At 39.5% G+C, this 24,214-nt stretch overlaps 1 protein-coding gene across 1 annotated transcript; it reads right to left on the reverse strand.

The window, feature by feature from the left end:
- Nucleotides 1-316: 316 nt before the first annotated feature.
- Nucleotides 317-23,714, reverse strand: ccdc186 (coiled-coil domain containing 186). Its single transcript, XM_023949397.1, has 16 exons — nucleotides 23,584-23,714; nucleotides 20,961-21,885; nucleotides 20,583-20,709; nucleotides 19,666-19,794; nucleotides 17,924-18,136; nucleotides 17,704-17,823; nucleotides 16,819-16,923; nucleotides 16,398-16,496; nucleotides 14,531-14,617; nucleotides 14,315-14,457; nucleotides 12,534-12,789; nucleotides 12,258-12,447; nucleotides 11,154-11,234; nucleotides 10,837-11,053; nucleotides 3,919-4,138; nucleotides 317-2,310 (listed from the first exon to the last, which is right to left on the reverse strand). Exons 2-16 carry the CDS (start codon nucleotides 21,863-21,865, stop codon nucleotides 2,227-2,229), a joined length of 2,976 nt encoding a protein of 991 aa, XP_023805165.1. The 5' UTR covers nucleotides 21,866-21,885; nucleotides 23,584-23,714; the 3' UTR covers nucleotides 317-2,226.
- Nucleotides 23,715-24,214: the final 500 nt, after the last annotated feature.

A 24,214-nucleotide genomic window follows, 5' to 3' on the forward strand; every position in this document is an offset into this window, starting at 1 on the left:
TTTTTGTTTCGTTTCAGCTCACTCAGAAATGCCATCATTCACATTGAAATGATGAAGCATCTGCCTCTGAGCTGAACCCGCTGCGTTAAATCATTTGCAATGCTGACTGTTGTGACCGACATAGGCAGGCCTGAGCGCAACCATCAGCAGCGCCGACTCCAAGGCTTCTGAACGATCTGAAGCTGCTTCCAAGCCAAGAGACGAGGTGAGAGGTTATCGCTCAGCACGTTTTCTCAATTACCCGACCTTAACTTCACCTGAAAAACAAAAACCAGGACAAAAGTCTCGAGTATCTAAAGAGGAGTCAAGCAGATCATTTAAGTTAAGATTTGTTGATTTTTATTCCCCAGAACCACCATATGTACAAACAAAAATCAGGAATAGTTTCTTCTTAAAACATCTTATAATACAGAATATTGTATATACACAAGTATATTAAATCACAGTTTGATGATTTCACACCATTGAGCAAACAGGATGCTTTACACAGCTGGAAAACCACAGAATTCATTTTGACAGGATCGGGCTGTTCACACGATGAACATCATTTCTTCATATTTTCACTCTGAGGCATTAGATTTAAAAGTTCTTCAGCTGCAGACTGGCTTTTTGCTTGAAGGCCGTGGAAATCTTTTCAGGTAGCACAAACCTGAAGGAGCCGTTTTAGCATGCATGAGGATTACAGAGGTCGAGTTTCCCCATGCAAGGGCTGCATTTCTGCAAAATGCAACATGAAAATATGTTGGCAAAAAAGCAACTCAGTTTTAATTTTGCAATGAAAAAACAACACTCTGAGACCATCATGTGACCCTTTTTAAAAATATATGTTTTTCCTACAAAAGGAGAGTTGAAGAAGGACGAAAGAATGCAACGTGGTTCTCTTAATGTCAGAGATGCTGAGCAATCCCTGCAGGCTATAAGATGAGTCTGGCCTCAAGTAGAGGGTCATTTTGGCAAAACCTCGGGGTGAGACTGCACTGTAAAACCGGGTTACTGAGACGGTGAAGGGGAATACTAGATCACCTCTTTCTGCTGTACTGAGTAAAGTATTCAGAAGGACAAAAGCACCGTCTGTCATGTAGCTCAGAAGTCCTTCAATGGTCATTTTCATAAAGAGCTGCAGCTTTTTGTGTGCGAGGAGTGAACAGAACAGTCGGAAAAAGCACAATCATATTTTAACAGAAGGGTAAAAACAAAATAATGGCACATGGATGAATCTCAACCAAAATAAACTTTAAAAAAAATAAAACAGTACAGAATTGCACTTTGTCCCTGGATATTTCTCCAGTGTTTCCTGAGCTACAGATCTCCTTCAACTCATTAACATATTGGACTTTCTGACACTACCAAAATAAAAGAAAGAAAAAGAAAAAGGTAAAAAAATAAAATAAAATCTATCTGGTGCAAAAAAATGTTAGAATGCTAATAATGCCACCTTACCAGACTGGATAAATGAATTAATTACTTCATACTACATTTTTCTTCAGAGCCAGCTTTCAGTGAAAAAAATAGATTTTTTTTTAAAATTAAAATCAGAGAAAACTTTATGTAGAAATACATCATATCGGAAAAATAAAAATCTGAAAATAAAACAAGCAACTTAAAAAGGAAACAAAAAAAAATACATTCAAATGTTGCTAAAGATATTTACTGTGGATTTACCCTCTCATTCCTTGCGGATGGCGTTTTTGCTTTTGGCTGAAGCGATTTTTGACATGGATGAGCCCTGAAATCAAGCACCTGTGTCACACAGCCGGAAAATAAACGTGCTCCAAGTGCTTTGCAGAAAAAACAACATGTTGCTCATGAGGTTTCCTAAAGCCAGACGTTGAACGTGGAGCTGTGTGCGGTCTAACCAAAGCAGCAGTCCTTCAAAAGGACATTAGGCTTTTTTGGGGGATGGACTTCAGGGAACAAGTCTTTATTTTTCTTCATTTTACTGGCAAATCAGACTATTTTTTAGTTATTTTCTAGGCAGCAAACTTTCAAACCGAAGGTTCCCTGGGTAGACAGCTGTGAAGCAGAGGAAGGTATGTTGTGCGATGGAGTGTATGGAGATGAAGCAGCACGGACAGAGAAGTCTCACGTCCAGTCGGTTTGGACGTTCCCTTCAAACGGGTAGCAAACTCAAGGCGCCTAATGCCCCACTTCCACTCGTGACGCTCTGTGTTCCTTCATGAGTTTGGAAAGTAAGTCACGGCTGCAGTCTTCAAGAGCTTCTTCATGTCACTTTCTTCTGGCCCCATCCTCAGGACCCCTCTGCTGCTTGGTGAGCCTTTCAATCTCAGTTCCCAAAGTCTGTAAATTCTCCTGAAGAACAAAGAAGAAGGAAAAAAAATCATCATCCAGATGTGAAAAAAAACACAAACATGAGTTATGGAAAATCAGAAAGGAAACTTTCTTTATAGGAAAATTGAATCTGGACTTTTTCCTGTGGAAACCATCTGTTGTTTAATAAGCTTCATTATTTATAACCCAAAAGGTGAAGCCTGTATTTACAGATGGAGTCCAGAAGTTAACATAGTTCACTCTGGAGTATCAGGAAAAGAATAAGGAAAGCAGTTGATAGAGGAAAAATAGAAGGTTATTTTAGAGCATTTTATTTAAAAACAAAAAGCTAGTTTTATGATTTCATTTAAACATTAACAGCACATCAACAAGAGTATTTAATGTACGTTTTTTTACAGAATGCGCTTATTATAAAAAGCAGCAACTAAATTTATGAATATAGCTGAAAATAGAACAGATTTCTTCTAGAGCCGTAGACTAGGTTACATTTTTTTAAGGTTAGAAAAGTTGAAGCCATTTTGAATTTCAAAACCACAGAAGGTTGGATTTTTGCCCTAAGAAAAAGTAAAACAAAATTCTAATTTGCTATGAATAATTTCTGTCATAGATGCCTGATCTGTGCTGTGATCTTAAAATCAAGAACGATCTAGAATTGAAGGATTTTTTACACAAGCTCTGTTTCTCTTTGATTTTCAAAAAATGTAAGTTTAACGTCTGCACTAAAAAAAGGTGCTATTTGAGATCAGTTGTCCTTGAGTTGTTTTAAAATAACCTTTGTAAGCATTTAAAAAAAGATTTGTATTGAAAAAAAAAGGAAATTCCACTGTTTGTCCGACAATTTTTTGTTTTCCTAAATAATTGTTTATGTTTTTGAATTTTTTTTGGGTTCTTCAAAGAAAAACCTTTTGAATTTTTTTTGTGTGTGTTTTGAAAGTTAACTTTTTGGGAGTGTTTTTCAAATTTTTTTTTTTAAATCCTGCATATTTGGAGATCGATATTTTCAAGATAATTAAAGAACTCCAAACCAAAGCACACTACGACCTGTTTGGCAATTCAAACTTCTCCAAAAGCCACAACATGCCCAGGATGTAGTTATTTTTTGTTAATAATGATTCAAAAAATAAATGATTACATTAAATGCGATCCTCCTGCTGAGCTCATGTTAGTCAGCAAGTGAAGCTACAGAGACAGGCAGGAATCGTCGACGATCAAAATATATTTAATTTACAACTAACAAAAGATGAAATAAACAACATCACAGACACTCATTTCTGTTAATACAAATTCCAAATAAAATGACGTTACTCTAAGTAAATTGCCTCCTAGATGTTACTATGTTGTAACCATTTTTCTTCAGAACTACCAAATTTAAAGCTCTTTTTTTAAGCAGCTCAATTTTTTCATATATTTATCATCATTAATATGTATAAATAATTTTTATCTTCTCTATTTTTCTTGACGTTGTACTTTCTCTTGTTGAAATAATAGAACCTAAAAATGAAGAGGTCAGGTCAGGTCAGGTCTTAAACAGAAACAGGACATCCTTTTCTGACTCTAAATGAAGATGAAGGAAACAGCCGCCATTACCGATCCTGTAAACGTTTGTGAATTAAAAAATGGAGAACTTACCTTCAGAGTGATGTTCTTCAGCAGCGTGTCCTCCAACACGGCCTGCAGCTTCCTGTTGATCTCCAGCGACAGGTCCAGGGTCAGTCCGCTGTCCGCCGGGTGGGAGGTGTACAGCGAGGCCATGATCCCCCCCCTGCGGCTGAGGTGCGCCTTGTTGATATCCGACGCCTCCGATGAGAGGGCCCCTGACTCTTCTCTAAGCACATAGCTCTGGATAATTCTGGGCGGGGGCGGGGGGGGGGGGGGGGAAGAGGAAAAAAGGTCAAATTGTGGATCTCAAAATGGAAAACTAAATAAATAAAACAAGAAATTGACGGCGTGGCGCCGGCTGGAGAACAAAGCAGAATTGAACAGTTTGAGAGCACGGACAGCTCCGGAAGAGCAATAAACCACTTTAAGCAGCAAAAGTAGAAGCTTGAAAAACAGCAATTCCAGGAGGAGTGTTTTCCACAAACCATCCAGGCAAAGGTGATCATCGCATATTTCAGAGGAGAGGAGGAAATGAAAATGGCAGAGAAGAAATGACCTGCCAACGTTCAATTAATCAGCTGTTTATTTTTTTGTTTATAGGAAAAATGATGACAAATGTTCCTGTTTATGGGCCCATTTTCATCCGAGCAGCTCCAGCGCCGAGGGTTGAACCATGTTTGTGTCAGAGAAACGGGGGGGGGGGGGGACAACCCATTAATTTAATAGCACTAAACTTCCTGCTGTTCAATTTTCTCACTGCATCCCAAAGAAAACACAGACCATTGTTTCTATTTAGAGGCAGAGAGCTGCCACTGTGATTCATATTCATTACGCCTCTGACAGTATTGTCTTCATATGAGACACCAGAGAGCGCGTAAGGAAATTAGCGAGATTAAGGAACAATGTGCGCGTCTTATTCATAAAATCCTTTCAGTGCTAGAAATGAGGACACTTGGGCTCAGGCGCCGTGGATGAAACCAACATGGAGAGTTGACGATCACAGCTCCGTTCCTACTACTCACATGCAGTTCATCTCTAAAGAAATACATGTACTAGGAGATGTGACATAACTCTGGGGGGGGGGGGGGCAGTTGGGAGTCTGCATCGATCCCAGTTCTGACACTCCCCAGAAGAAGGAAAAACTTTTGGTCCAAGAACTGCAAGAATACTAATGATTGGAAGATTTTTCCTAGACAAAAAAGAAACGTGTTTTTTTTTATTAAAGCAAAGGTGAAGATTTCTCACAAACTGATGACTCTAGATTGTACCTTAAGCCTTATTCCCATTCACCCGTACAGGGGGGTTGACCCATATGGGTCCCCCCCCCTGTAAGGGTGCTGTGGGCCTTTGGGTTGCCAGTGGAGGAAGGTAGAAAGGAGCGACTAAATCTTAAGGGGGCCTCAGGTGTGTCTTTCAGTTCCACTGAAGCCCGTTAAGGAACGTCATGATAATGGAACCCAATGCCGTGCGTTCTCTGTTAGTGTATGTGAGGGTTATTGGCCTTCGAAGTATGCATTATCACTTTTTAACGCACGCCGTGGAAGCTTCCGCAAAGTGCGTTAAAAAGTGATAATGCATACTTCGAAGGCCATTAACCCGCTTATACCATGGTCACTTACAAAAGAAATAAATAGTAACCAGTTTTTAGTCCTTAATTCTCGTTTTTTATTCACGTCGGACAGTTCAGGCTTCCACGGCGTGCGTTAAAAAGTGATAATGCATACTTTGTTAGCCATTAACCCTTACGTATATCACCTTTTAAATGCACACCCAGCAGCCAATCAGAATCGAGTATTCACCCGGTATAACATGAAGTATTTGGTATGACGTACAGGTGATGCTATCATGCGGTGCCCTGACGCTGTGCTCTAGTCACTAGTACGGAGTATCGCCTCCTTTCTGATGGCGCACAAGGTGTGCGCGTGATATTCAAGATAACGTCGGATGACTGTAGGATGCCCCCACAAACTGCACTCTGATTGTCCAATTTCCTTATGGCTCACAGTCAGGCTGCACGCAAGGGGCGTGCACCTCTCACGTGAACAGCACCAAAGAGCGCTTCTAGCATAGTCTGCATTATTAACCAAACTAAGGGGTTGAAAAAATGTGTGTACGACACACCTGAGTCTCGTCTACTTCACCCTACTTAAACTGGTGTGTTGCGTTCGCCACGACCTGTCCATACATACCAGCCCTAAGGGTGGATCCGGACAGTTGGGACGAAAGCTTTAGGGGTCCCTGTAACAGACTGGCGACGTGTCCAGGGCGTACCCCACCTTCACTCAACAGTAGCTGGGACGGGCCCCAGCAACCCTGGGACCCTATAAGGGGTTTTCCACAATGACAGTCAAGCTTTCGGGTAAATTTGAACAAACCAGAGCATAAATGTTGAGAAAAATCAGTCAACCTCCTCCACAACACTTCCTGTGTTCTGAATGGGTTTGAGATCAGCTTAATGCAAAACATAAATAAAGACTTTTCATGAGATGAGACTTCAGATACCCTACAGAAGTCTCATCATTCTAAATGATAACGCATTCAAACCGAAACTGCCACCTACAAAACACTGAAGTTAAAGTCTTTCTTGATGCTAGAGCGTGCAAAAGACAGCAAATCTGAAAGGAATAGACCGTCCAGCAATCTGACAGTAGATGTGACCCCATTGATCAAACACACACTGAATGATATCTGTTCAAAAAGCGCCTGCAGGTTCTTCTAACGGAGCATTTCACCACGAGTCCTTTCATCGTTTTCGCCCTCCTTGTTCCTACTGCAGCCTTCAGCGAAAATGTCCCCCCCGCCACATGAACAACGCCCACAAAAAAAAGATGGCATAACAGAAACAGAAACCACCAAACAAAAAAACCTAAAAAATCTTCTACGGGGCTCAAAACAAATATTATATTTCAAAATCCACCAATGAAAGCAACACAGGTGCAAAATCTAAAATCATTTTTAAAGTTATTATGGGATGCCTTGGACTTGGGGCCATGTTGTGGTAAAGTGCAACATTTCCCTTTTTCTCCACAACATGGGGGAAAAGAACATTTTTGTTTAAGCGATCTTCACATGATTTCCCAGACACACCACCAGGTTAAGTCTACAACCATGACGAATGTTTTCTGACCTTTGACTTCGGGAAGACGCTGCCAGCTTGAATTTAAAAAAAAAAAAAAAGAGAAAAAAAAAAAACACTTTCAGCACAAGCTGCAAATGTAAACTCCTAGGGATTTTGAAATTTTGCCTCATAATTCCGCAAAGCTACTTGGGAAAAAAATGTTGGCTTTTGAATAGATTTTGAACTGCGTCAGCGTGTCAAGCTTTATGTTAGCCTGTTGCTCTGTAGTTTCTACCAGAACATTGGAATAAATGAAAACACGAGTTGTGGGATCAAACAGAAAAAAACGATACGACATACCATATGAACATTTAAGAAATGTGGGCGTGGTTAACAAAAAACCTCTGTTGCCATAGAAATTACAAAATTGTCTTTTCCTTAATTCTCCTAAAAATGGCAGACATGTTCGTCACCCCCAGGCCACCAGAGTATAAGATGGTTGCTATGGAGATATAACAATCAGAAAATCTGCCATTTTGAAAAAATTAATTTTATTGCATGCAGCTCTGACCAGGGGGGCAGGGGCAGAAGGGGAGTGTGAGGGGTGAGTAGCAGGCGCTCAGCCAGTGAGGGTGGGTGGGGGGGGGGGGTAAGGGTAGCACCTGTGGATCATACAATCTTTTATTATAATAAAAGATTTCAAAAAGGCTTAAAGCATGCATCAACATCTATAGGTTCTGGTCCATGCACAGCAGAGATTTAGTTGGGTGGTTTTGGAAACCAAAGGGGGGAGGGGGGGGGGGTCATTTTTTCTGACATGCATTTTGAGAACTTATGGTGGCAATCTTGTTGCGACTCCCGCATGCACAAGCAGTTTGTGAGAGGAGATGGAATCTTCCGCATAAGAATGTTTGCCCTTCATCGTCTTCCTGGGCGATTTAAAGTCAGCGCAGAAGTGATGCAACATAAAACCTAAAGGACGGAATTTTCTAAACTAAAAAGCCACCAAAGCGAGGAATCGCGGTGCAGAAATGTGCACGGTTGACAGCTAAACATCAAGCCACCTCCATAGACTTTCCCCATTCACACACAACATCTGGGCTACCAGGAACATAAAATCAAACTTACCTCTGACTAGGCTTTCGGGGGTCCATATTTAGACCCCAAATCCATTACGACAGTGTTTAGTGAAAACAAAAAAAGTGACAGAAATTAAAGAGGTGATAGCATGGAGGGATACCTGGCATAGAGCCACTAGCAAGGGCTCAACATCGACATGGTCAGAAATAAAAAGTGACTCCTGATGAAACGCCTTCAAAATGGGGGCAAGAACACAAGCATGCAGCAAGCAAGAGTTTGGCAAAACTTTAGAATAAAGTAAGTCGGTTAAACCAGTTCCACCCAAATAAGAAGATGTAGAGCAAAAAGGCCAGCATGACAGACAGCAAGTCCTTCTGCTTTCTTCTAGAACAGAATCCAACAGAACATCAGGTTTTTTTTATTCTTGAACACAAAAAATACAAAAGAAAAACATAGAACTTTAAAATAAATTAAAAAAAAGAAATATCTTCTAGTGTTTCTAAGGTTCTACCCATCAACTTTGCAGAACTGTGTCTTTCTTTTTATAATTTCATAACTAAACTTGGGTGTACTACGATAGGGACCACCATCACACTGACACCACCGTGCTGGACATGCTGGATTTTTGCTTTATGGCAAACCAGCTACATTTTTTTATTTAAATTTCTCAAGAAATGTCTAAAAAAATGATCCAAATTGTGCTTCCTTAAGAGACCAGCGAATCTACTGGAAGCCATAAAAAAAAAGACTAATATGCTTTTTTTCTTACTGTCACTTGGCATTCTGGGTAATGATGGAGCCAATTTTTGGCAATCTTTAAAAGCTATGCAGATTTAGATGTATAAGGGAATCATCACAACATTTAAAAGCCTCCAAATGGTCGACAAGTGATAGAAAGCAGTAGTATAATAGTATTTTATCAGATGTAAAACTTTCTTTATCTTAATTGTATGTGATCTATACTAAATAACATAAAACCTATCATGTCATGAAACAGATTGCAGCCAATGATCTGCTTCTAACTTCCCAATTGCACATTACTTGCAAAATTTAAAGGCTGGCTGGTTGGCAAACAAACAAAAAAATAAATAAATAACCAAAAAAGCAGGGGGCCGCACAACTAAAGTTATTAAAAAATCTAGTTTCCCCACATTTGTGACGGTTAGTCAGGACAGATGAGCTGAAGGTTACACTTTGAAAAAGGGTCAAGTTAGGAGAACGCAAATGTTTCTCCATGGTTAAATTCTTTCAAAAATGATGGAGGTACAGAAATAAAAATGGTTTAAAGACCCGTGCCGGAGAAAATCGTGTTTTTAACCAAAACATTCAGCTTATAATTGCCTGAGTATTTATTTAGGCAAATCATGAATCAAAAGAAAAAAATACAGAGAAATATTTGTGACATAGAAAACAGGCAGAGCGGGCCACAACCCTCTGCTCCAAAATTTCAGCGACATGGAGAGGAAGAGGGGCGGGGTTGCTCTGTGCTAATGGTCCCACCCTCAACTGGGAGGTGAATTTCTAATGAACTTCTATAAAAAGTACGTTTAATTTAGGCTAAAAACATCCTAATCCTGTTTAAAAGACCGGTGGCAACGCTTTGAAAACAGATCAAAAGATGATTAGAGTGGGTCTTTAAACGTAAAACCATGGTTTAACACAGAAGGTTATGAAAAATAAATACACTTTGCCTCTAAACTTCCTGAAAGACTGCCTCAAAGACTCTCCTTCCACATCTGTCTGCTAGCCTGAAGCCGGAGGCGAACACAGAAACAGTTTGTCAGTGTTCACCAGGCTGTCCTGGAGGGAAAGGGACAGAGAGGCAAAAAGGACACATTCCACATCCATACTCTGGGAGGTGTAACACCCCCCGGGCTTCGCTGAGATTCTTAAGAGATAAATTTAGCGCTGCAACTGTGGGATTTGCCCTGGATTTACCTCTTCCATGTAGGTTGAAACTGAAAGGTTCACATGCGCGAGAAATGTGAGGTGGGAAAAGTGGGAGGACGGAAAATCAACTGACGAAAAAAGCAAGACACAAACATCATGAACTGTTCTCCAGAATATTTGCAAACACATGTTTATTTCTTTTCTTTCTCTTTTAGTAGGGGAAAAAAAAAGGGATCGGGTCAAATCCATCCCCTTCTCCAATCATCTATGGCGAGCAGAGGCCCTATATGGTGAATGACATGAATGAAATAGGACTGGGACAGCCAAAATGTCATTGATACGGTCTGTTTAGCAGCAATGAATATTTATGGCACACACTTAACGATCCTTACAGAGGCGCAGCCCCCAAGCGCCTATCGTCTATAAATAGCTCCAGATTAAGAAACCAAGTTTGCGTGAACCAAAATCTGATGATGAGTGGAAGAAACGATCCGTCAATCGCCACTGACACATTACAACGATGGTCAACGCTTAGCTCAGATGTTTAGACAACAATAACGGCACAGATCTAATCAGACACTGAAGCAAAAGTCCAAGTATGTCAATGTTCTTCTGAACGGCGTTCCTCCTCCCTCTGGTGCTGATGAATGAGGCGCGAGCACTTGGCTGTGCGTGGAGGTGACAGATTTGGTTTCAGCAGCTCGTTTTACATTAAAAACGCTTTTCTTCATCCTAATGTCACTAATAGAAAAACCTGCTGATTCTAAGAATTTCCCTATCACCTGCACTGGCAGCAGCACATTCGCTGTAAACCCTCATCACCTATAATAGTATTTCCCTGTAAAATAAATGAGCAGAGCAAAAAGGAATACCGTCTTCTCCCACCTCTTCCGCCCGTCTCTTGGATTCACGCCACTCACTTTGTTTTTTTGCGGATCTCCTCCACCAGCTGCCTGATGTGATCCTCCATGAACTCAATTTTTTCCTGCTTTCGCGCCAAGGCCTTTTGGAGGCGCACGATGCGATCGACGAGCACGGTCTTGTCGACCTCTGGGAAGCTGTCGGCAACCACCGGGGAAGGAGCTGACGAGCTGTCGTCTGCACCAGAGGTCCCGCCGTGCCGAGCATTCAAGGAACCTGTCAAAGGGAGATTTTTTGATTTGAATGACAGAAGTTCTTCAGTGTGTGTTGAACTAATTATGGTATCTTATGATATAAACATTTTTTGGAAGTATACCTGAAGAACTGGAGCGGCTGCCCATGCTGTTGGCATCCCGGTCACATCCACCGTTATCGACATGCTCCAGCTTTTTTCGAGCTAGAATGAAAAAGAAAGTGAACTGTAGTAATAAGTTTATGCGTGAACAACACGCCATTCCGGTTCTAAAACCACATTTGTTCAATTACCAAAAATACATTTTTCGGAGATGAGTGTTTTTAAATAATCAAAGTAAGTTTTACTTTATTTGTGCACAAAAAATTGGCACAAAAGACAATTTTGAGCCTAGAAAAACCAATGAATTGCTCTAAAAGAGAAATCAAAGAGCAATGTTTTAATAGTCAATATATTGTTTTTTTAAATGAAGGTTGATTTAGTTTTAAATCTATCCCTAACAATTGTTAAGTCCACAGTCAAATATTCCAAAATGCAACAGCGCTGCGACCTAAATGCTAAAAAGTTTTTCAGCAAAATCGGCACTTTCACACCCCTCGTGGCGGCCGTGGGGGTTTTAAGAAAGAGTGAAACCTTTACAGTGTTCGGATAATTTCTTGACATTGGACAGTGGCCGCCCGGGCACATTTGGAAGTCATACGGTGGCAGTCCAGCAGCAGGCGGGTGGCAGGAAGGCAGCAGCTTATGACTTACAGGAGGGTCTCAAAGGTTCCTATAATCGTCTGATGATTGGCCGATTTTAGACTGCCAAACTCCGACCACCCCACCCTTCCCCCTTGCTGAACATCCAAATGTTAGAAATTGTATGGTAGCAGCACAGTCTATGGACAGTTTCTACCCCCCCGGGCTCTTGATATGGATGCCCGCCATCCGGAGACATTTACATATCGTCCAATCAGAGCTGCTTTAATTTGAAAATCACTAAGGTAGTGTGGTTTTTCTGTAACAAAACAGACATTTTATATAAACATACTTGAAAGGTTTGTAAAAAGCTATAAAGAATTCTTTCTGTTTAGTCAGTTGAGAATATTTCACCTAGTTGTGTTTCAGAGATGGTAAATGCTAGACTTAATCCCCCTGTGACAAATGAAACTGTATTCAGTCATGTCTTTTTTCTAATTTTACGTATGGACAAATCCTTCAAAATAAAAGAGTTTGGTTTCCAACCTTGGATGAGCTGTTTTGTGAGGTCCTTTATGTTGGCAGCTTGTTTCCTTTTCTGGGTCACCAGCTCGTCCCTGAGCTCCTCTACCTTGGTTTTGAGCTGGTTCACCTCTGTCTGCAGTGCTCCCCGCTCCTCCTGCAGACCCTGCACCTCCTGCTGCCTCAGCGCCTCCTCTCGTTTCAGCTGTCGTGACTGCAGGAAAAAGAAGAGGGTGGAATCATTGGATAACCCACATCTTTAGATAAACAAAGCCCTCTGTCCGTGCAGAGGCTTCCGACCTTGTCGTCGAGCAGCCTGCTCGTCTCCTCCAGCCTCGCCTGGACTTCTGTGAAGTTGCTGCTGAGCTGATCCAGCTGGGACTGCAGCGCGTTGCTCTCCGACTGCAGCTGGGCGTTCTTGCTGCTCAGTTTCTCGGTAAAGCCAAGCAACTCCGCTTCACGCTCTCGGCTTCCCTGAACATCCCGCTGCAGGTCAGCCATCTGAGCGGTCAGGCTGCTGACTTCCTCACGGAGAGACGCGATTTCATCCGTGTCACTGCGTTCGCACAAAACCACACCGTCAGATGATACACCGACATTATCACTGGTTGAGTGAGGGAAATTACTCATTATATTTAATGGTTTGGACCATATTATTTATTATTAATAATCAAACTTCTCATAAAATATTAGTGTGAATCATTTTAAAATATAAAAAGAATAGATTTGACATTTCCTTAATTCACTCGTCAAGAAAAACAACATTATTAACTGATTAAAAACAAATGATCAAAAAATTATTATTGCATTTTTCTATCTAGTAGCTTTGATAAGACCAGCAGAGGCCCACATGAAGGACCAGAGCTGTTCTTACCTCAACCTTTGTGTGCTTCAAGAAAGAAAAAGGAATTTATTTAGAACCTCTCTGTCAAAATTAACATGTTAGTTTGATGTAGAAGGGACCCAACTTAAAAAAAGACACTTAAAAAACAGATAAAAAGCACCTCGATTTGTTTTTTAAGAAAACGGAGCAAAGAGAAGTTATGCTTTTAAATATAGATTGTATCACTTTCTTCGTTTGTGGAGAAAAAAACTTAAACCATAAAAACCTTAGTGGAAAAAAAAGGCTAAACTACCTCAAAAAGAAATGCACACATCTGTCAGAACAATTTTAGTTTATATTGATAATTTAATATGCATGATTCACTTTAGTCTTTATTCATTTTAAGGACAATATTTAAAAAATATGGTTTTGACAGGGTGTTCTTTCAGCCCCTCACACCCCCAACCTAAAACTTGCGGTGCAGCAAAAAAGGCGAGCAAATTGGAGCTTTCTAGCCATATAGTTTGGAGTCGGATGCCAGCTCGGACGAGGAAAATGACAACGCAAATGAATCTCGATGTCTACAAGTGGATGCATCAGAATGGAGAAGGGGGCTTGTGGCCCGCCCAGCGTATTTTACACATTAAGTTTTTGCATCTGCTCCTGATTCACCACAATTTGAATGAAAACAAAATACACAGAAATGTAATTTAAGATTATGTTTCTTTATATTTGTTCTGCATCATCAGAAAAATGCCACAAAAAACATGTTTAAAACACCAAAAACATAATTTCATCGGAGTGGGTCTTTACGACCCCTTTAATCTCAATTTAAGGTCAATCTGAACCAGTGAAGCATTGTGGGTATTCAGCAAATATATGAATATATATGAATGCTGCACAAATAATGATAAACATTTTGCTATCATATCAAAAAGAAAACTTGATATTTTATCAAAGGGAATCCTAATTTTACAATCCCTGAATATAAAACATAAAACTGCGTGTCCATACTGATTATCTTAGAACTTTAAGTCTCAGTTTTTGCTAAAGATGCTTTTCTTTTCTAATTACATCTTTGTGGTATGAAGGCAAATTCCAAAGGTCTCTTTTAACCATTAAACAAATAAACCTGTTTCTTCATGAACATTTTGTGCTCTTCTATGGCCGCCATGATGGATTTGATCCTTTCCTGTTTGCTAAACTGTATACATTCTGTGCCTCTCCATCCTTACGGATTGGAATGTGTGCTGCTTACCGCTGATGTTGCTCCTCAAGTGCTGTGACCTCCTCCACTTTTTCTCTCTGACGGCCGATCTCAGCTTTTTGCCGGTTGATGATCTCCCTATAGTTAGTCAGCTCGTCTTCCCATCGTGGTCGCTCGTCCTCCAGGCACTTTAACTGTCAGGCAGAAGGGATGGGCGTCACGGGAAAGTCCGCCTCAGCCGATGCGCTGAAGCTGTTTGAGACAAACCTTAGTGCGAAGAGTCTCCAGCTCGTCCATGCTTTCTTTGTAACTCTTCTTCAAGTCCTCCAGCTCTTTTTCCTTCAGGCGTTGCACCTATAAACCAAATATAATCAATGACATCTTTGATCATCTTTAGGAAACTTTAAAACAGGATAAATGGATAAATTTAAACTGGGATTACATCACTCAAGATGTTTAGGGGTCTTTTCGATGTTCATTCAAAAGTATTTTGCATAAGTCTTCATCACAAGTGTGAACGTAATCAGGGTTTTTAATGCTTCGCCACATCTTTTTTAAAACAAACCATTAGTGGTGCTACAGCTGGACAGCATTTCCAAGAAGCCATTAGTCGTCTCTGGTCTCCAGGACGACTCAGCAACGATGGAGACGTTGGTGCATCCTCCTTCTCACATCAGATCTACATTTAATCGTTTTTTGCTTGCATAATTTATGTGTTGCATCATCGCTGTTGCATAACAAAAATATTAATTTAGAGGAGGCAAAGGTATCTGCCAAAAAACCAGCTGAAGATTCAGACAACTGTTAAAGAATTAGTGGGAGAAAGATCAAAACAATCCTAAAATGTTTTCTTCTTAAAAAAGCAAAAAAACATTTCAATTTTCAAATTTAGGAATTGTTGTATCAAATTAACATATTTAAAGGCTTATTGCGAAAACATTTTTTATAATCTGGAGTGATTGCAAGAATTGGGTGATGTCTTCTGGGTTGTTGCTGGAAACTGCAGCGCCCTATTGATTATTTCTGGGGCATTTATTTATAAAGTCACGAAGTGAGGCACGAAGAAAAAAAGGCCGTCGTTTTTGGAGCGAGTGCATCGATGGGCCCAGAACTTTTGGGACTCGACATGTGTTCGTCTGCAGAGCCCATGTGAGCTTTCACGTGTTTAAGACGGTTACACCTAACAAACCGCAGAAAAATAATTGCTTTGATTTACAGATTTACTTTGAACCTTTAAATTAAAGAAATATTACATAAATTTAAGGCCGTGTCACACAGCCACTATATAGATTTTGCGCATGTTCCATGTATGACATTTGGGTCTCTTGTGATATATGCGTGATATATTAATAAGTGTTTCTTTCGTTTGTCGATGTGCGCAGAAAAAGGGTTTCTGCAGACGGCTCTTTACGTGATTTTGGTTTTAAGCTGTTCAAAAATTATTGGTTAGTTGAAATTGCGTATCTTACAAAGTTTATCTGCAATTATTACATAAATCCTACAAAATAGTGCGTGATTTTTGCGAAATGCATATGAGAATTTGTGGCTTTCCACGACTGTTTCACATATGTGTAACGGACTTTTCACACATGTACCACCAATGTGTAACTTTTATATATGTCGCGCATGCAAATTAAGTAATTGACAAACAAATTACTAATGAATTGCAAATTGCGATTCATGCTCTACGTTGATTTTACGTGTTATTTGCGTTGTTTATTTATACCTTTTCCGTGGTTTTAACGTGGTTCGTTCGTGATACATCTGTATGCAAGACGTATATTCACGTATGACCGATTTTCATGCATCAAATGTGTGCGAAATGACATGACCTTTAAGTTTGATGCTTTAATTTACATAATAGTCATTTTTCTGCTCAATTTAACATTTCCTTTCTTTTTAAAGATCTGATCATTGTCAAAGCTTTATTCAGAAACATGAACAGAAATGGTTTTTTATAGAAAAAGACTGAATTAGTCAGAATATCCTTTTTTTTACATCAAAATAAACAACACCAGGACAAATCTGATGAACTTCTGATTAAGTCCGTGATTTTAAAAAGGCACACACTTGCATGTAAGATATATATTGATGAATGGATTTGTGAAAAGATTATAGTTTAAAGGGATGTTACCTCTAATTGGTCTGTTTGCTCCTGTATGTGCTTCTCCAGCTTTCCTTTGGTCTCTCGTAGTTTAGCGTCCAGCTCGTTTGATCGGAGCTCTTCTGATTCCTACAAGTTAAAAAAGAAAAATGAAGCTTTCAAAATACAAGAATAACAAATATTAGCAACAAAACTCAGACATAGACTTGTTCGGCCTATTTATCAGGTTCTTCCTTTTATTTTTATTCTAGAATTAAAACAGAAAATACATCTGAATAGGGTCTAAAACTTAGCTTTTTAGAAAAAAACTAGGACAGCTCTTTACCACCATCACAAGGCGTAGATGAAAACTGCTGCTCTATTTCACAATTTTGGCAAAGATTGCTTCATTTACCCATTTAAACGTGCAGTAAGTGGCTTTTTTTTTTAATTTAAAAAAATCACATCAGACCTGATAAGTTCGGATCATGTCTTGGCAGTTTTTGCGGATCTGCTCAGTCTCCTCTTTGGCCTGAGCCAACTTGGAGGTCGTTTCTCTTAGTTTGTCTTTAGTTTCCTAGAGAGAAATACACATCAACATATTAATGACATATGACAAGTAAGAAGTACAAGTACAAGTAATCTCACAAAGTCAAGCGAAAAAAGAACATTTTTAACAAGAAAAAATTATAGGGTTGTTCAAAAATAATCACTCATAGACATAAAGAAGTGTACTTGTTGTACTAGTTTATGGCTTCATAATATTCATCCATATTTCTTTCTTTCCTTCAACACTGTATTAATGTTATTATGTTTTCTAAGGGTATTAACGGATTAACTGCTCCTTATTCACAGCCATTTGAATAAAGAAAAAACTCAGAAATGCAATTTTGAGTTTAAATTTCCTCCATCATCAGATGTCGCAAAACCATCATAAAAAGTTTTAAAAAAAAGTTACAAATCATTGTGAATCAGGAGTAGACGAAAAAAAATGCAGTTTGAGAAAGAACTGATTTCTCATGTAGAAAATATGCTGGGCGGGCCGCAGAGCAACTGAACTACTGCCGCTCTGCAGAAACTATGTCCTAGAAAACGACACAGCTGTCAGGATAATGAAAAGACCACTGGGAACGGTCTGAAAATAGATCAAAAGATGATCGGAGTGGAACTTTAAATGAGTTTGAGGCATTCGCTCTGCTCAAAGTGAAGCTTTTAGTCTGACCTTTTGCAGTGGATTTGCAAAAAAAGAGATTGAGAATGTCGCCAAAACAACTTCCAGAACCTTTGGATTTTTAGTAACTGGTGGAGGTTTTAACAAATACGATCAATGAGGCGTTCATTCAAATTGTTGCCTTACCTTGTGAGCGTCTGCTTCACTCTTTAGTTTGTTCTGGGCCCATTTGACCTTTATAAGATGGGAGTTAATCTCATCCTTCAACTTTTCCACCTCTCGGGTCAATCGGCCGACCTCGCCTTCCTGCAGATCAAAGACCCAAAAGGCAGAAGCATATAGTTCATGTAAACTGAATTTGGTAACAAAGGCCAAATGGAACAACAGCAAACGGCTTTGACTTCACCTTAGAATCGAATAACTGCTGCAGTCGTCCTTTCTCCTGAGCCAGCTGGTTTCCACGGAGAGCCTGGCGGTCCATCTCCTTGACCGCCTCCCTCAGCCTCTTCTCCAAACTTTCCTTGTCCCTCCTCAGGTCGAGCGCCTCCTTCTCTCCCCGCACATATTTCATCACCATGGCCTCCTTTTCTTGGCGTGCCTCGTCACACTTCCTGTTTACCTGCGGAGCATCATGTTTTTTGGTAAAACACTAACCAATACTGAGCCGACGCTGGAGTTTTTAACATGCCATCTGTGGCTGTTGAACTTTAAATGTTAAAAAAAACAACAACAAAAAAAGTGTCTCTTCAGCTTTTTGGTAATTACTAAATAAAACAAAAAGAAGAGTAAAGGGCAGAAATCAAACTTTTAGCACAGAGCTTCTAAAAACAAAATAGACAAATGTTGAGAATCTCAGAGGCAGAAACAGTTGATCAAGATTAAGACCTAATCCAAGGGAGGAATGAAAAAAAACTCTTGTTGCTCACTGAACAGTGAAATTAAAAAATTGCGAGGTGTGACAAAACCGCCGCGCTCAGATTTAACCAGATGTGCAAACTCAGGGTGAAAAATGTGCCTTTATGCACAATTCAATCTGCAATAACAGGGGATTGAGGATGCAAAAGCCCTGAACACACAGCTGACGGTTTTGTGCAAATATTCAGATAAAGAGAAAGGTAGTTTTTTTTTTTTAAACAACAGAAAAAAACTGATTCAGCATTATAATTTTTTTTCCTTCAAGGCAGGAAAATAATCATCCTTTTAAGCTATCGGGCATTACAATCTAGAACTCTGCATTTATACAACTTTTATATTTGCTATAAAAAGCAATCAGCTTTTAATTTAACCAATAATAGCAACGTGTGAAGATTGAAACTGTTAGGTTAAAAGTTGATCACAATTTATGAAAGTATCTCTGGAAAGGGTGTGTGAGAATCAAAAGACCCACTCCAGTCATCTTTTGAGCTACTTTAAAAGTGTTCCCAGTGGGCTTTTAATTATGATTAAGCCATTTTTTGCCAAAACCCAGAAACCTGTGATGTTTTCTAGGACATAGTCTGGCAGTAGTTCATTAGGAAATTCTCGTTTTTTCTTTTAGCTTTTCTTGTCCAACAGCTGAGCAAACAGATTAGAGTTTTATTGTGTTGGATAGATTTTACTGTAACAATAGAGGGTTTATGAATCTTCTGACACACAAGGCGTATATTTGGATAAACCCCTTTTGTATTTGAGGCTAAATTTTATTTATATTATTTGTGTTGGAGAATGGTTAAAAAAGTAAGGGGGGGGGGGGGGGGGTCATTATAAATTATCCTCCGAGTTGCGGACGAGTACGCTGGCGCGGAACAACCCCGCCCCCCTTCCCCTCCCTGTTGCTGAGAGCTGGGAGCTTGCGGCCCGCCCAGCGTATTTTCTACGTCACAGACAATTATTTTTCAACATTATTTATTGTCTGTTTCTGATTCACAACGATTTGAATAAAGAAGTACTTTGAATTTCAATTTTGACCGAATGTTTCTCTATATAAGCGTCTTCCATGACCCAAAAAAGGCCACAAGAACATGTTGAAAACGCCAAAAACACCATTTTCCTCGGACTGGGTCTTTACAGTAGGAACTTGGAGAGGGATGGAAAGTGAAACATGTCAGATTCAGGAAAAGCCAGGCAGGGGGACCAGCTAATCTGGTTGTATTTAAGGTGGACTCATACCTGTTCGATGCGGCAAGTCATCTCCCTCTGCATCTGCTGGAGGTTAGCCTTAGCTGTCTGCTCGTGGTGGATCAGTGTATCTCGTGAATCCTTCAACTCTTTCAGTAGCTCCTCCAACCTGCCCTCCAACTGCAAAAACAGAAAAACAAAAAACACGAGTGACCCCTTGCTCAATTTGAAACCTGACGTAACCTGATATACAAGACAACTACCAGCAAAACCATGACTTAAAAAGCTCAAACGTAAAGCACACAGAGGTGGGGTGTGATTGATTCCTCTGAATTAAAAAAGATGACTTACAGAAAATGTCCCAAATCTAACTTTCTACATTTATCAAAGTACAAGCAGTCCTATAAATGGAATGATGGTGTCATAAACATGAATGGCAAAAGAAAACAAAAACTTGCAAACTGAAAAGGCCCAGTTTCAGAGGTACAGTAGATAATGAAATGAAGCGAACATAGCCTCCTAAATGGAAGTAATTGGGGCTGAGTGCACCTTTTTGTCCTGGCCAGCGAGAAAATGGGCTTAACACTCAAACAGCAGCTAACTGTGCACATTTAACTGCATTAGAGTGACGGTGACTGGTGCAGCCTAACACGATTTAGCCTTTTGTTTGAGTCTCTACTTGCGTAAGAGTCAGTTAGAGCAAAACTAATATTTGAGTCTGATGAAGTTAGGACTAGTTTAGAAAAATGATGGACTAAGTCTTCACTGAGAATCAAATATTTGTCTTTCTGCAGCTATAACATATGAAAATGTGTCTAAAAAAGAAAAAAATAACATAAAACAACTAATGAAGACAGTTGTGAGAGGCATTCAGTGAGACAAATACATATTTAAGCTCCTTTGAATTGGTTTGTCAGCAGTTTTCTTCCTCTGTGTCACACATAGATTGTTTTCAAAACATGAATGACCTTTTTAATGGTGGTGATGTGCTGCTTTTCCATTTCTGCCCTCTTCTTTATCTCCTCCCTCATGTTGTCTTTCTCTGAGCAGATGCCCAGGATCAGCTCTTGATGTCTCTTGTTCTCTTCGAGCAACCTGTACCCACATAAATGAGATTAGCTGGATTGGATGGAATCCACAAAGGACCTAGAAGTTGATGATTTTTTTTGTTTTTTAAGTGTGAATTGAACCATAAAGATAACAAAACATGTGTTCAACACTAAGAGAAACTCTCTTTTCTTTGACAAATTTAAACAGGAAAACTGTAAAGGTAATAGAACAGCTACTGTGCAAAACTTTTTTTATGCTTTATTGTGATAAAATCTGACTGTAAGTACGTAAGTTACCTCTGAATTGCTTTTTCCTGTTTTGTGTACTTGTCCTGGACGCACTTCTCAAAGGCCATCATGCAGCCCTTCTGGTCTGCTGAGAGCCCATTAACTGGTGGACTTCCTTTCCTCTTTCCCTCACCAACACCTTCAGCCAGCTGGCAATTCAACAACTCCGATTCCAGCTCGTCCAGCAGCGACTCCTGTGACAGCGTTCGCTGGATCTGGGAAATGAGCTTTCTGCTACAGTCGGTGTCAAAGGGGCTCGACGAGGAATGCAAATCGTTGGACCGAGTTTGTGGACTGGAGGCGGGCGAGGAGCTGACGGTGTCTGAGCTTGGGGTAGAGGGGCCGTTAAAGATCCCAGAGGTGGTTGAGGAGTCGGTAAATGAGTTTTTGGAAGAGCTTTGGACAGAACATGATGAAGGGCTCTCGGATAAATCACCACTGTCAACGGGCGACGACTCGGATGATCTAGAGACCAACAGTGACGGCTGTTTGCCGTCGCTTGGGTCAGCTGTTTGATTAGTCGATGGGATCTCAGTTGTTTCTGCAGGTGGAGCACCTTCCACAACATCTTGATGGGCGGCAGGCGCTACCAGAGTGACAGGAACCCCATCTGAGGAAACAGGGGAGGGTCTCTCACTCCCAGAGAAAACAGTACTGCTGTCGGACTTGTTAGAAACCGGCTCTTCTCCATCCAAATTCTCCTGAGAGCATCTTTGAGCTCCCTGCTTGTTGTTTGTTGTTGATTCCCTGTTAATTTCTTCTTTTGAATTCAAACTGTTTTCTATGTCATGCAGAGATATAGTGTCCTTCTCATCCGAGCCGTTGCCCAGCTGATCCACAGACTCGTCCATAAATGGTTTCACCTCTAATCCCTCCATCTTTTGAGGATCTGTGGAAGGACCTGGTTGTTCCATGGTCCCTCTGTACTTCAAACCTGAAAATGAAAGTAAGACACAGATCATTGAAAGGGATAAGCTGCTACAAAGATTAGTGTGTAAAAATACAGACCTGTACTAATTCCTTTTTATTTTCTTCCCTATAAACCACTGGCGTTCATATTCAGAACAAAACCGTGTTGTTAAACTCAATTACAAAAAGGAACTGTTTCAAAGACAGACAGTACAGGTTAAAGGGGAGAAACACCTGGAAAGGCAGGAAACTATCACATGCAACTATGACAGGTATTCATGATAGAAAGGCAGCGAGCTTGGCTAAAAATACATGGTCAAGCTCTAAATAGTAAAAACCTTTTAGGAATTTAAACAGTAAAAAGGCGAGAACCAGTGTCTGTGTTGTTAACAGGGAATAAAGCTGTTCCAAGTAGTTTTAGGCTATAAACATTTAGGAGAACATTCACAACTCAGCAATATATATTACAAAGAAAAGAAAAAGACTCCAAGCAAGTTAAATAATTCCTCACATCTGACACAGTTGACAATTCAATTCACAGATAACTTTTTCACAAACATGCAGTTTTTCTGGCATGGCATACCCGTTACAACAAGAGGAGTGCAAGTTTTGTCATTGTTAAAATGGAAACAGTGGCTTCAGAAATGTCAAATGACCAGAAATCTGAATTTTAAAATGTTACATTTGATTTCGTTTTATATTGTGTTTTTATTTGTATTGTTAGCAGTGTTTTATATTCTTTAGTATAGTTTCTTCCTCTTTAAATCAGTTTGATTTCTTCAACATCATTAACTTGCCAGAAGACTGCAGATGAAAAATAGCCTATGGCTAAATGGTGACATGTTTACATTTGTTTTTAATCATCAATCATGCCCTTTTCTTAAAACATTTTTATTTTACTTTAATCTATTGATCTTGGAAATAAAAAAAGCAAACAACAAAATGATCAACTTAAATTACCTTTAGAAACAGCGATTAAAACAAAAATACATAGTATATTCAAGACAATAAAAGCTTTGTTAGTCGAAACTGTACCCTATTGTCCCAACCACTAGATAATCCTGTTTCCCCTGGTTTTTCAAAAATAATCCTACAGCCATCAGCCCCACCCTTATAGCGTATGATGCTCCTTTAATCAGAATTTAGGGGTCTTTTAACTAAATATTTAGCTAACTGCATCTAATAATATATACCGGGGAGATTTAACATAGATATTCGAAATAATAATGGGATTTTTTTTAAAACGGAGGCTCTGTCTGTGCACATAAGATGCTCTCATCTGACAGGTGCTTCGTCACAAAACTGAGGTCTTTCATATTTAACAATATTTACAACTTTACGACAATAAATACGATTATAAATGTCAGTAAGAGAGACGTATACCTCTAAATGTTCACGTAGAATTCATCTAACGTTGCTAATTGTTAATATTGTGCTGTAGTTAGCTGCTCTTTACAGTTGTTGCTTAGCTGCTGCTTAGCCAGAGCCTTGAAGTTGAATAATGCAGGCAAAACTAAATCCTAAATATTATACAAATAAGGTTAAACAGTCCCTAATTTTTTAATCAACAATGTAAATGTTAATTGTAAACCCAGAGCTGTATCGCTAGGCCAACACTCACTGACACGAGCTTTTCATTGCAGTCTGTGTACACATTAAGCTAGCGTTGCTAGCATCACCACAAATGGAGATTTATTTTGAAAGTTGTGATAATTTGACCTACCTAATTCTTTAGATCCATTGTTTTTATTGTCGCGTAGACAGACCAGAAGAGGAGTGAACTTGAAACTCCTTGTTTAACCAGCTGATCGCCCAGAGAGTCGCCCCGAAAGAAGGATATGACACATCAACAAATATGGCCACTGCAGGACAAACGGTGAGCTGATACAATCCAATGAACGCAGGGGTGAAGATTACGTAATCGTGACGTCAGCAAACGACAGGTACGTCTTACTTTCCAGGAGTCAGAAACCACGCAAAATGTTTCCGATTCATACCAGACATACTCGGTAAACGCCCAAGCTATGTTCGCTGAAGTAAAGAAAAGCATAGTTGATTGTCATAAAATATTATTTTGTAAATCTATTTTTGTCCTGCTTCTAAAAAATTTGAGATTTTGCATTTCTTTTATAATAAATATATTTAATTAACGAAAAACATCTGCAAGCATTTATTAAAATGTTTTAATAAAAAAAATCACTTTTTGTTTGAAATATAATTAATGAGAGAATATTCTTAGATTGCTATTGTTATTACTGTTTTAAATAAAATTATTCTTTTTTGCATGTAATTTAGTTATTAAATGACTACATTTTATGTAAATAATGTTTTAATAGTTATAAAACAAAGTGAAT

The sequence above is a fragment of the Oryzias latipes genome, chromosome 19 (genome assembly GCF_002234675.1).
Source record: "Oryzias latipes chromosome 19, ASM223467v1".
Lineage (NCBI taxonomy): Eukaryota > Metazoa > Chordata > Actinopteri > Beloniformes > Adrianichthyidae > Oryzias > Oryzias latipes.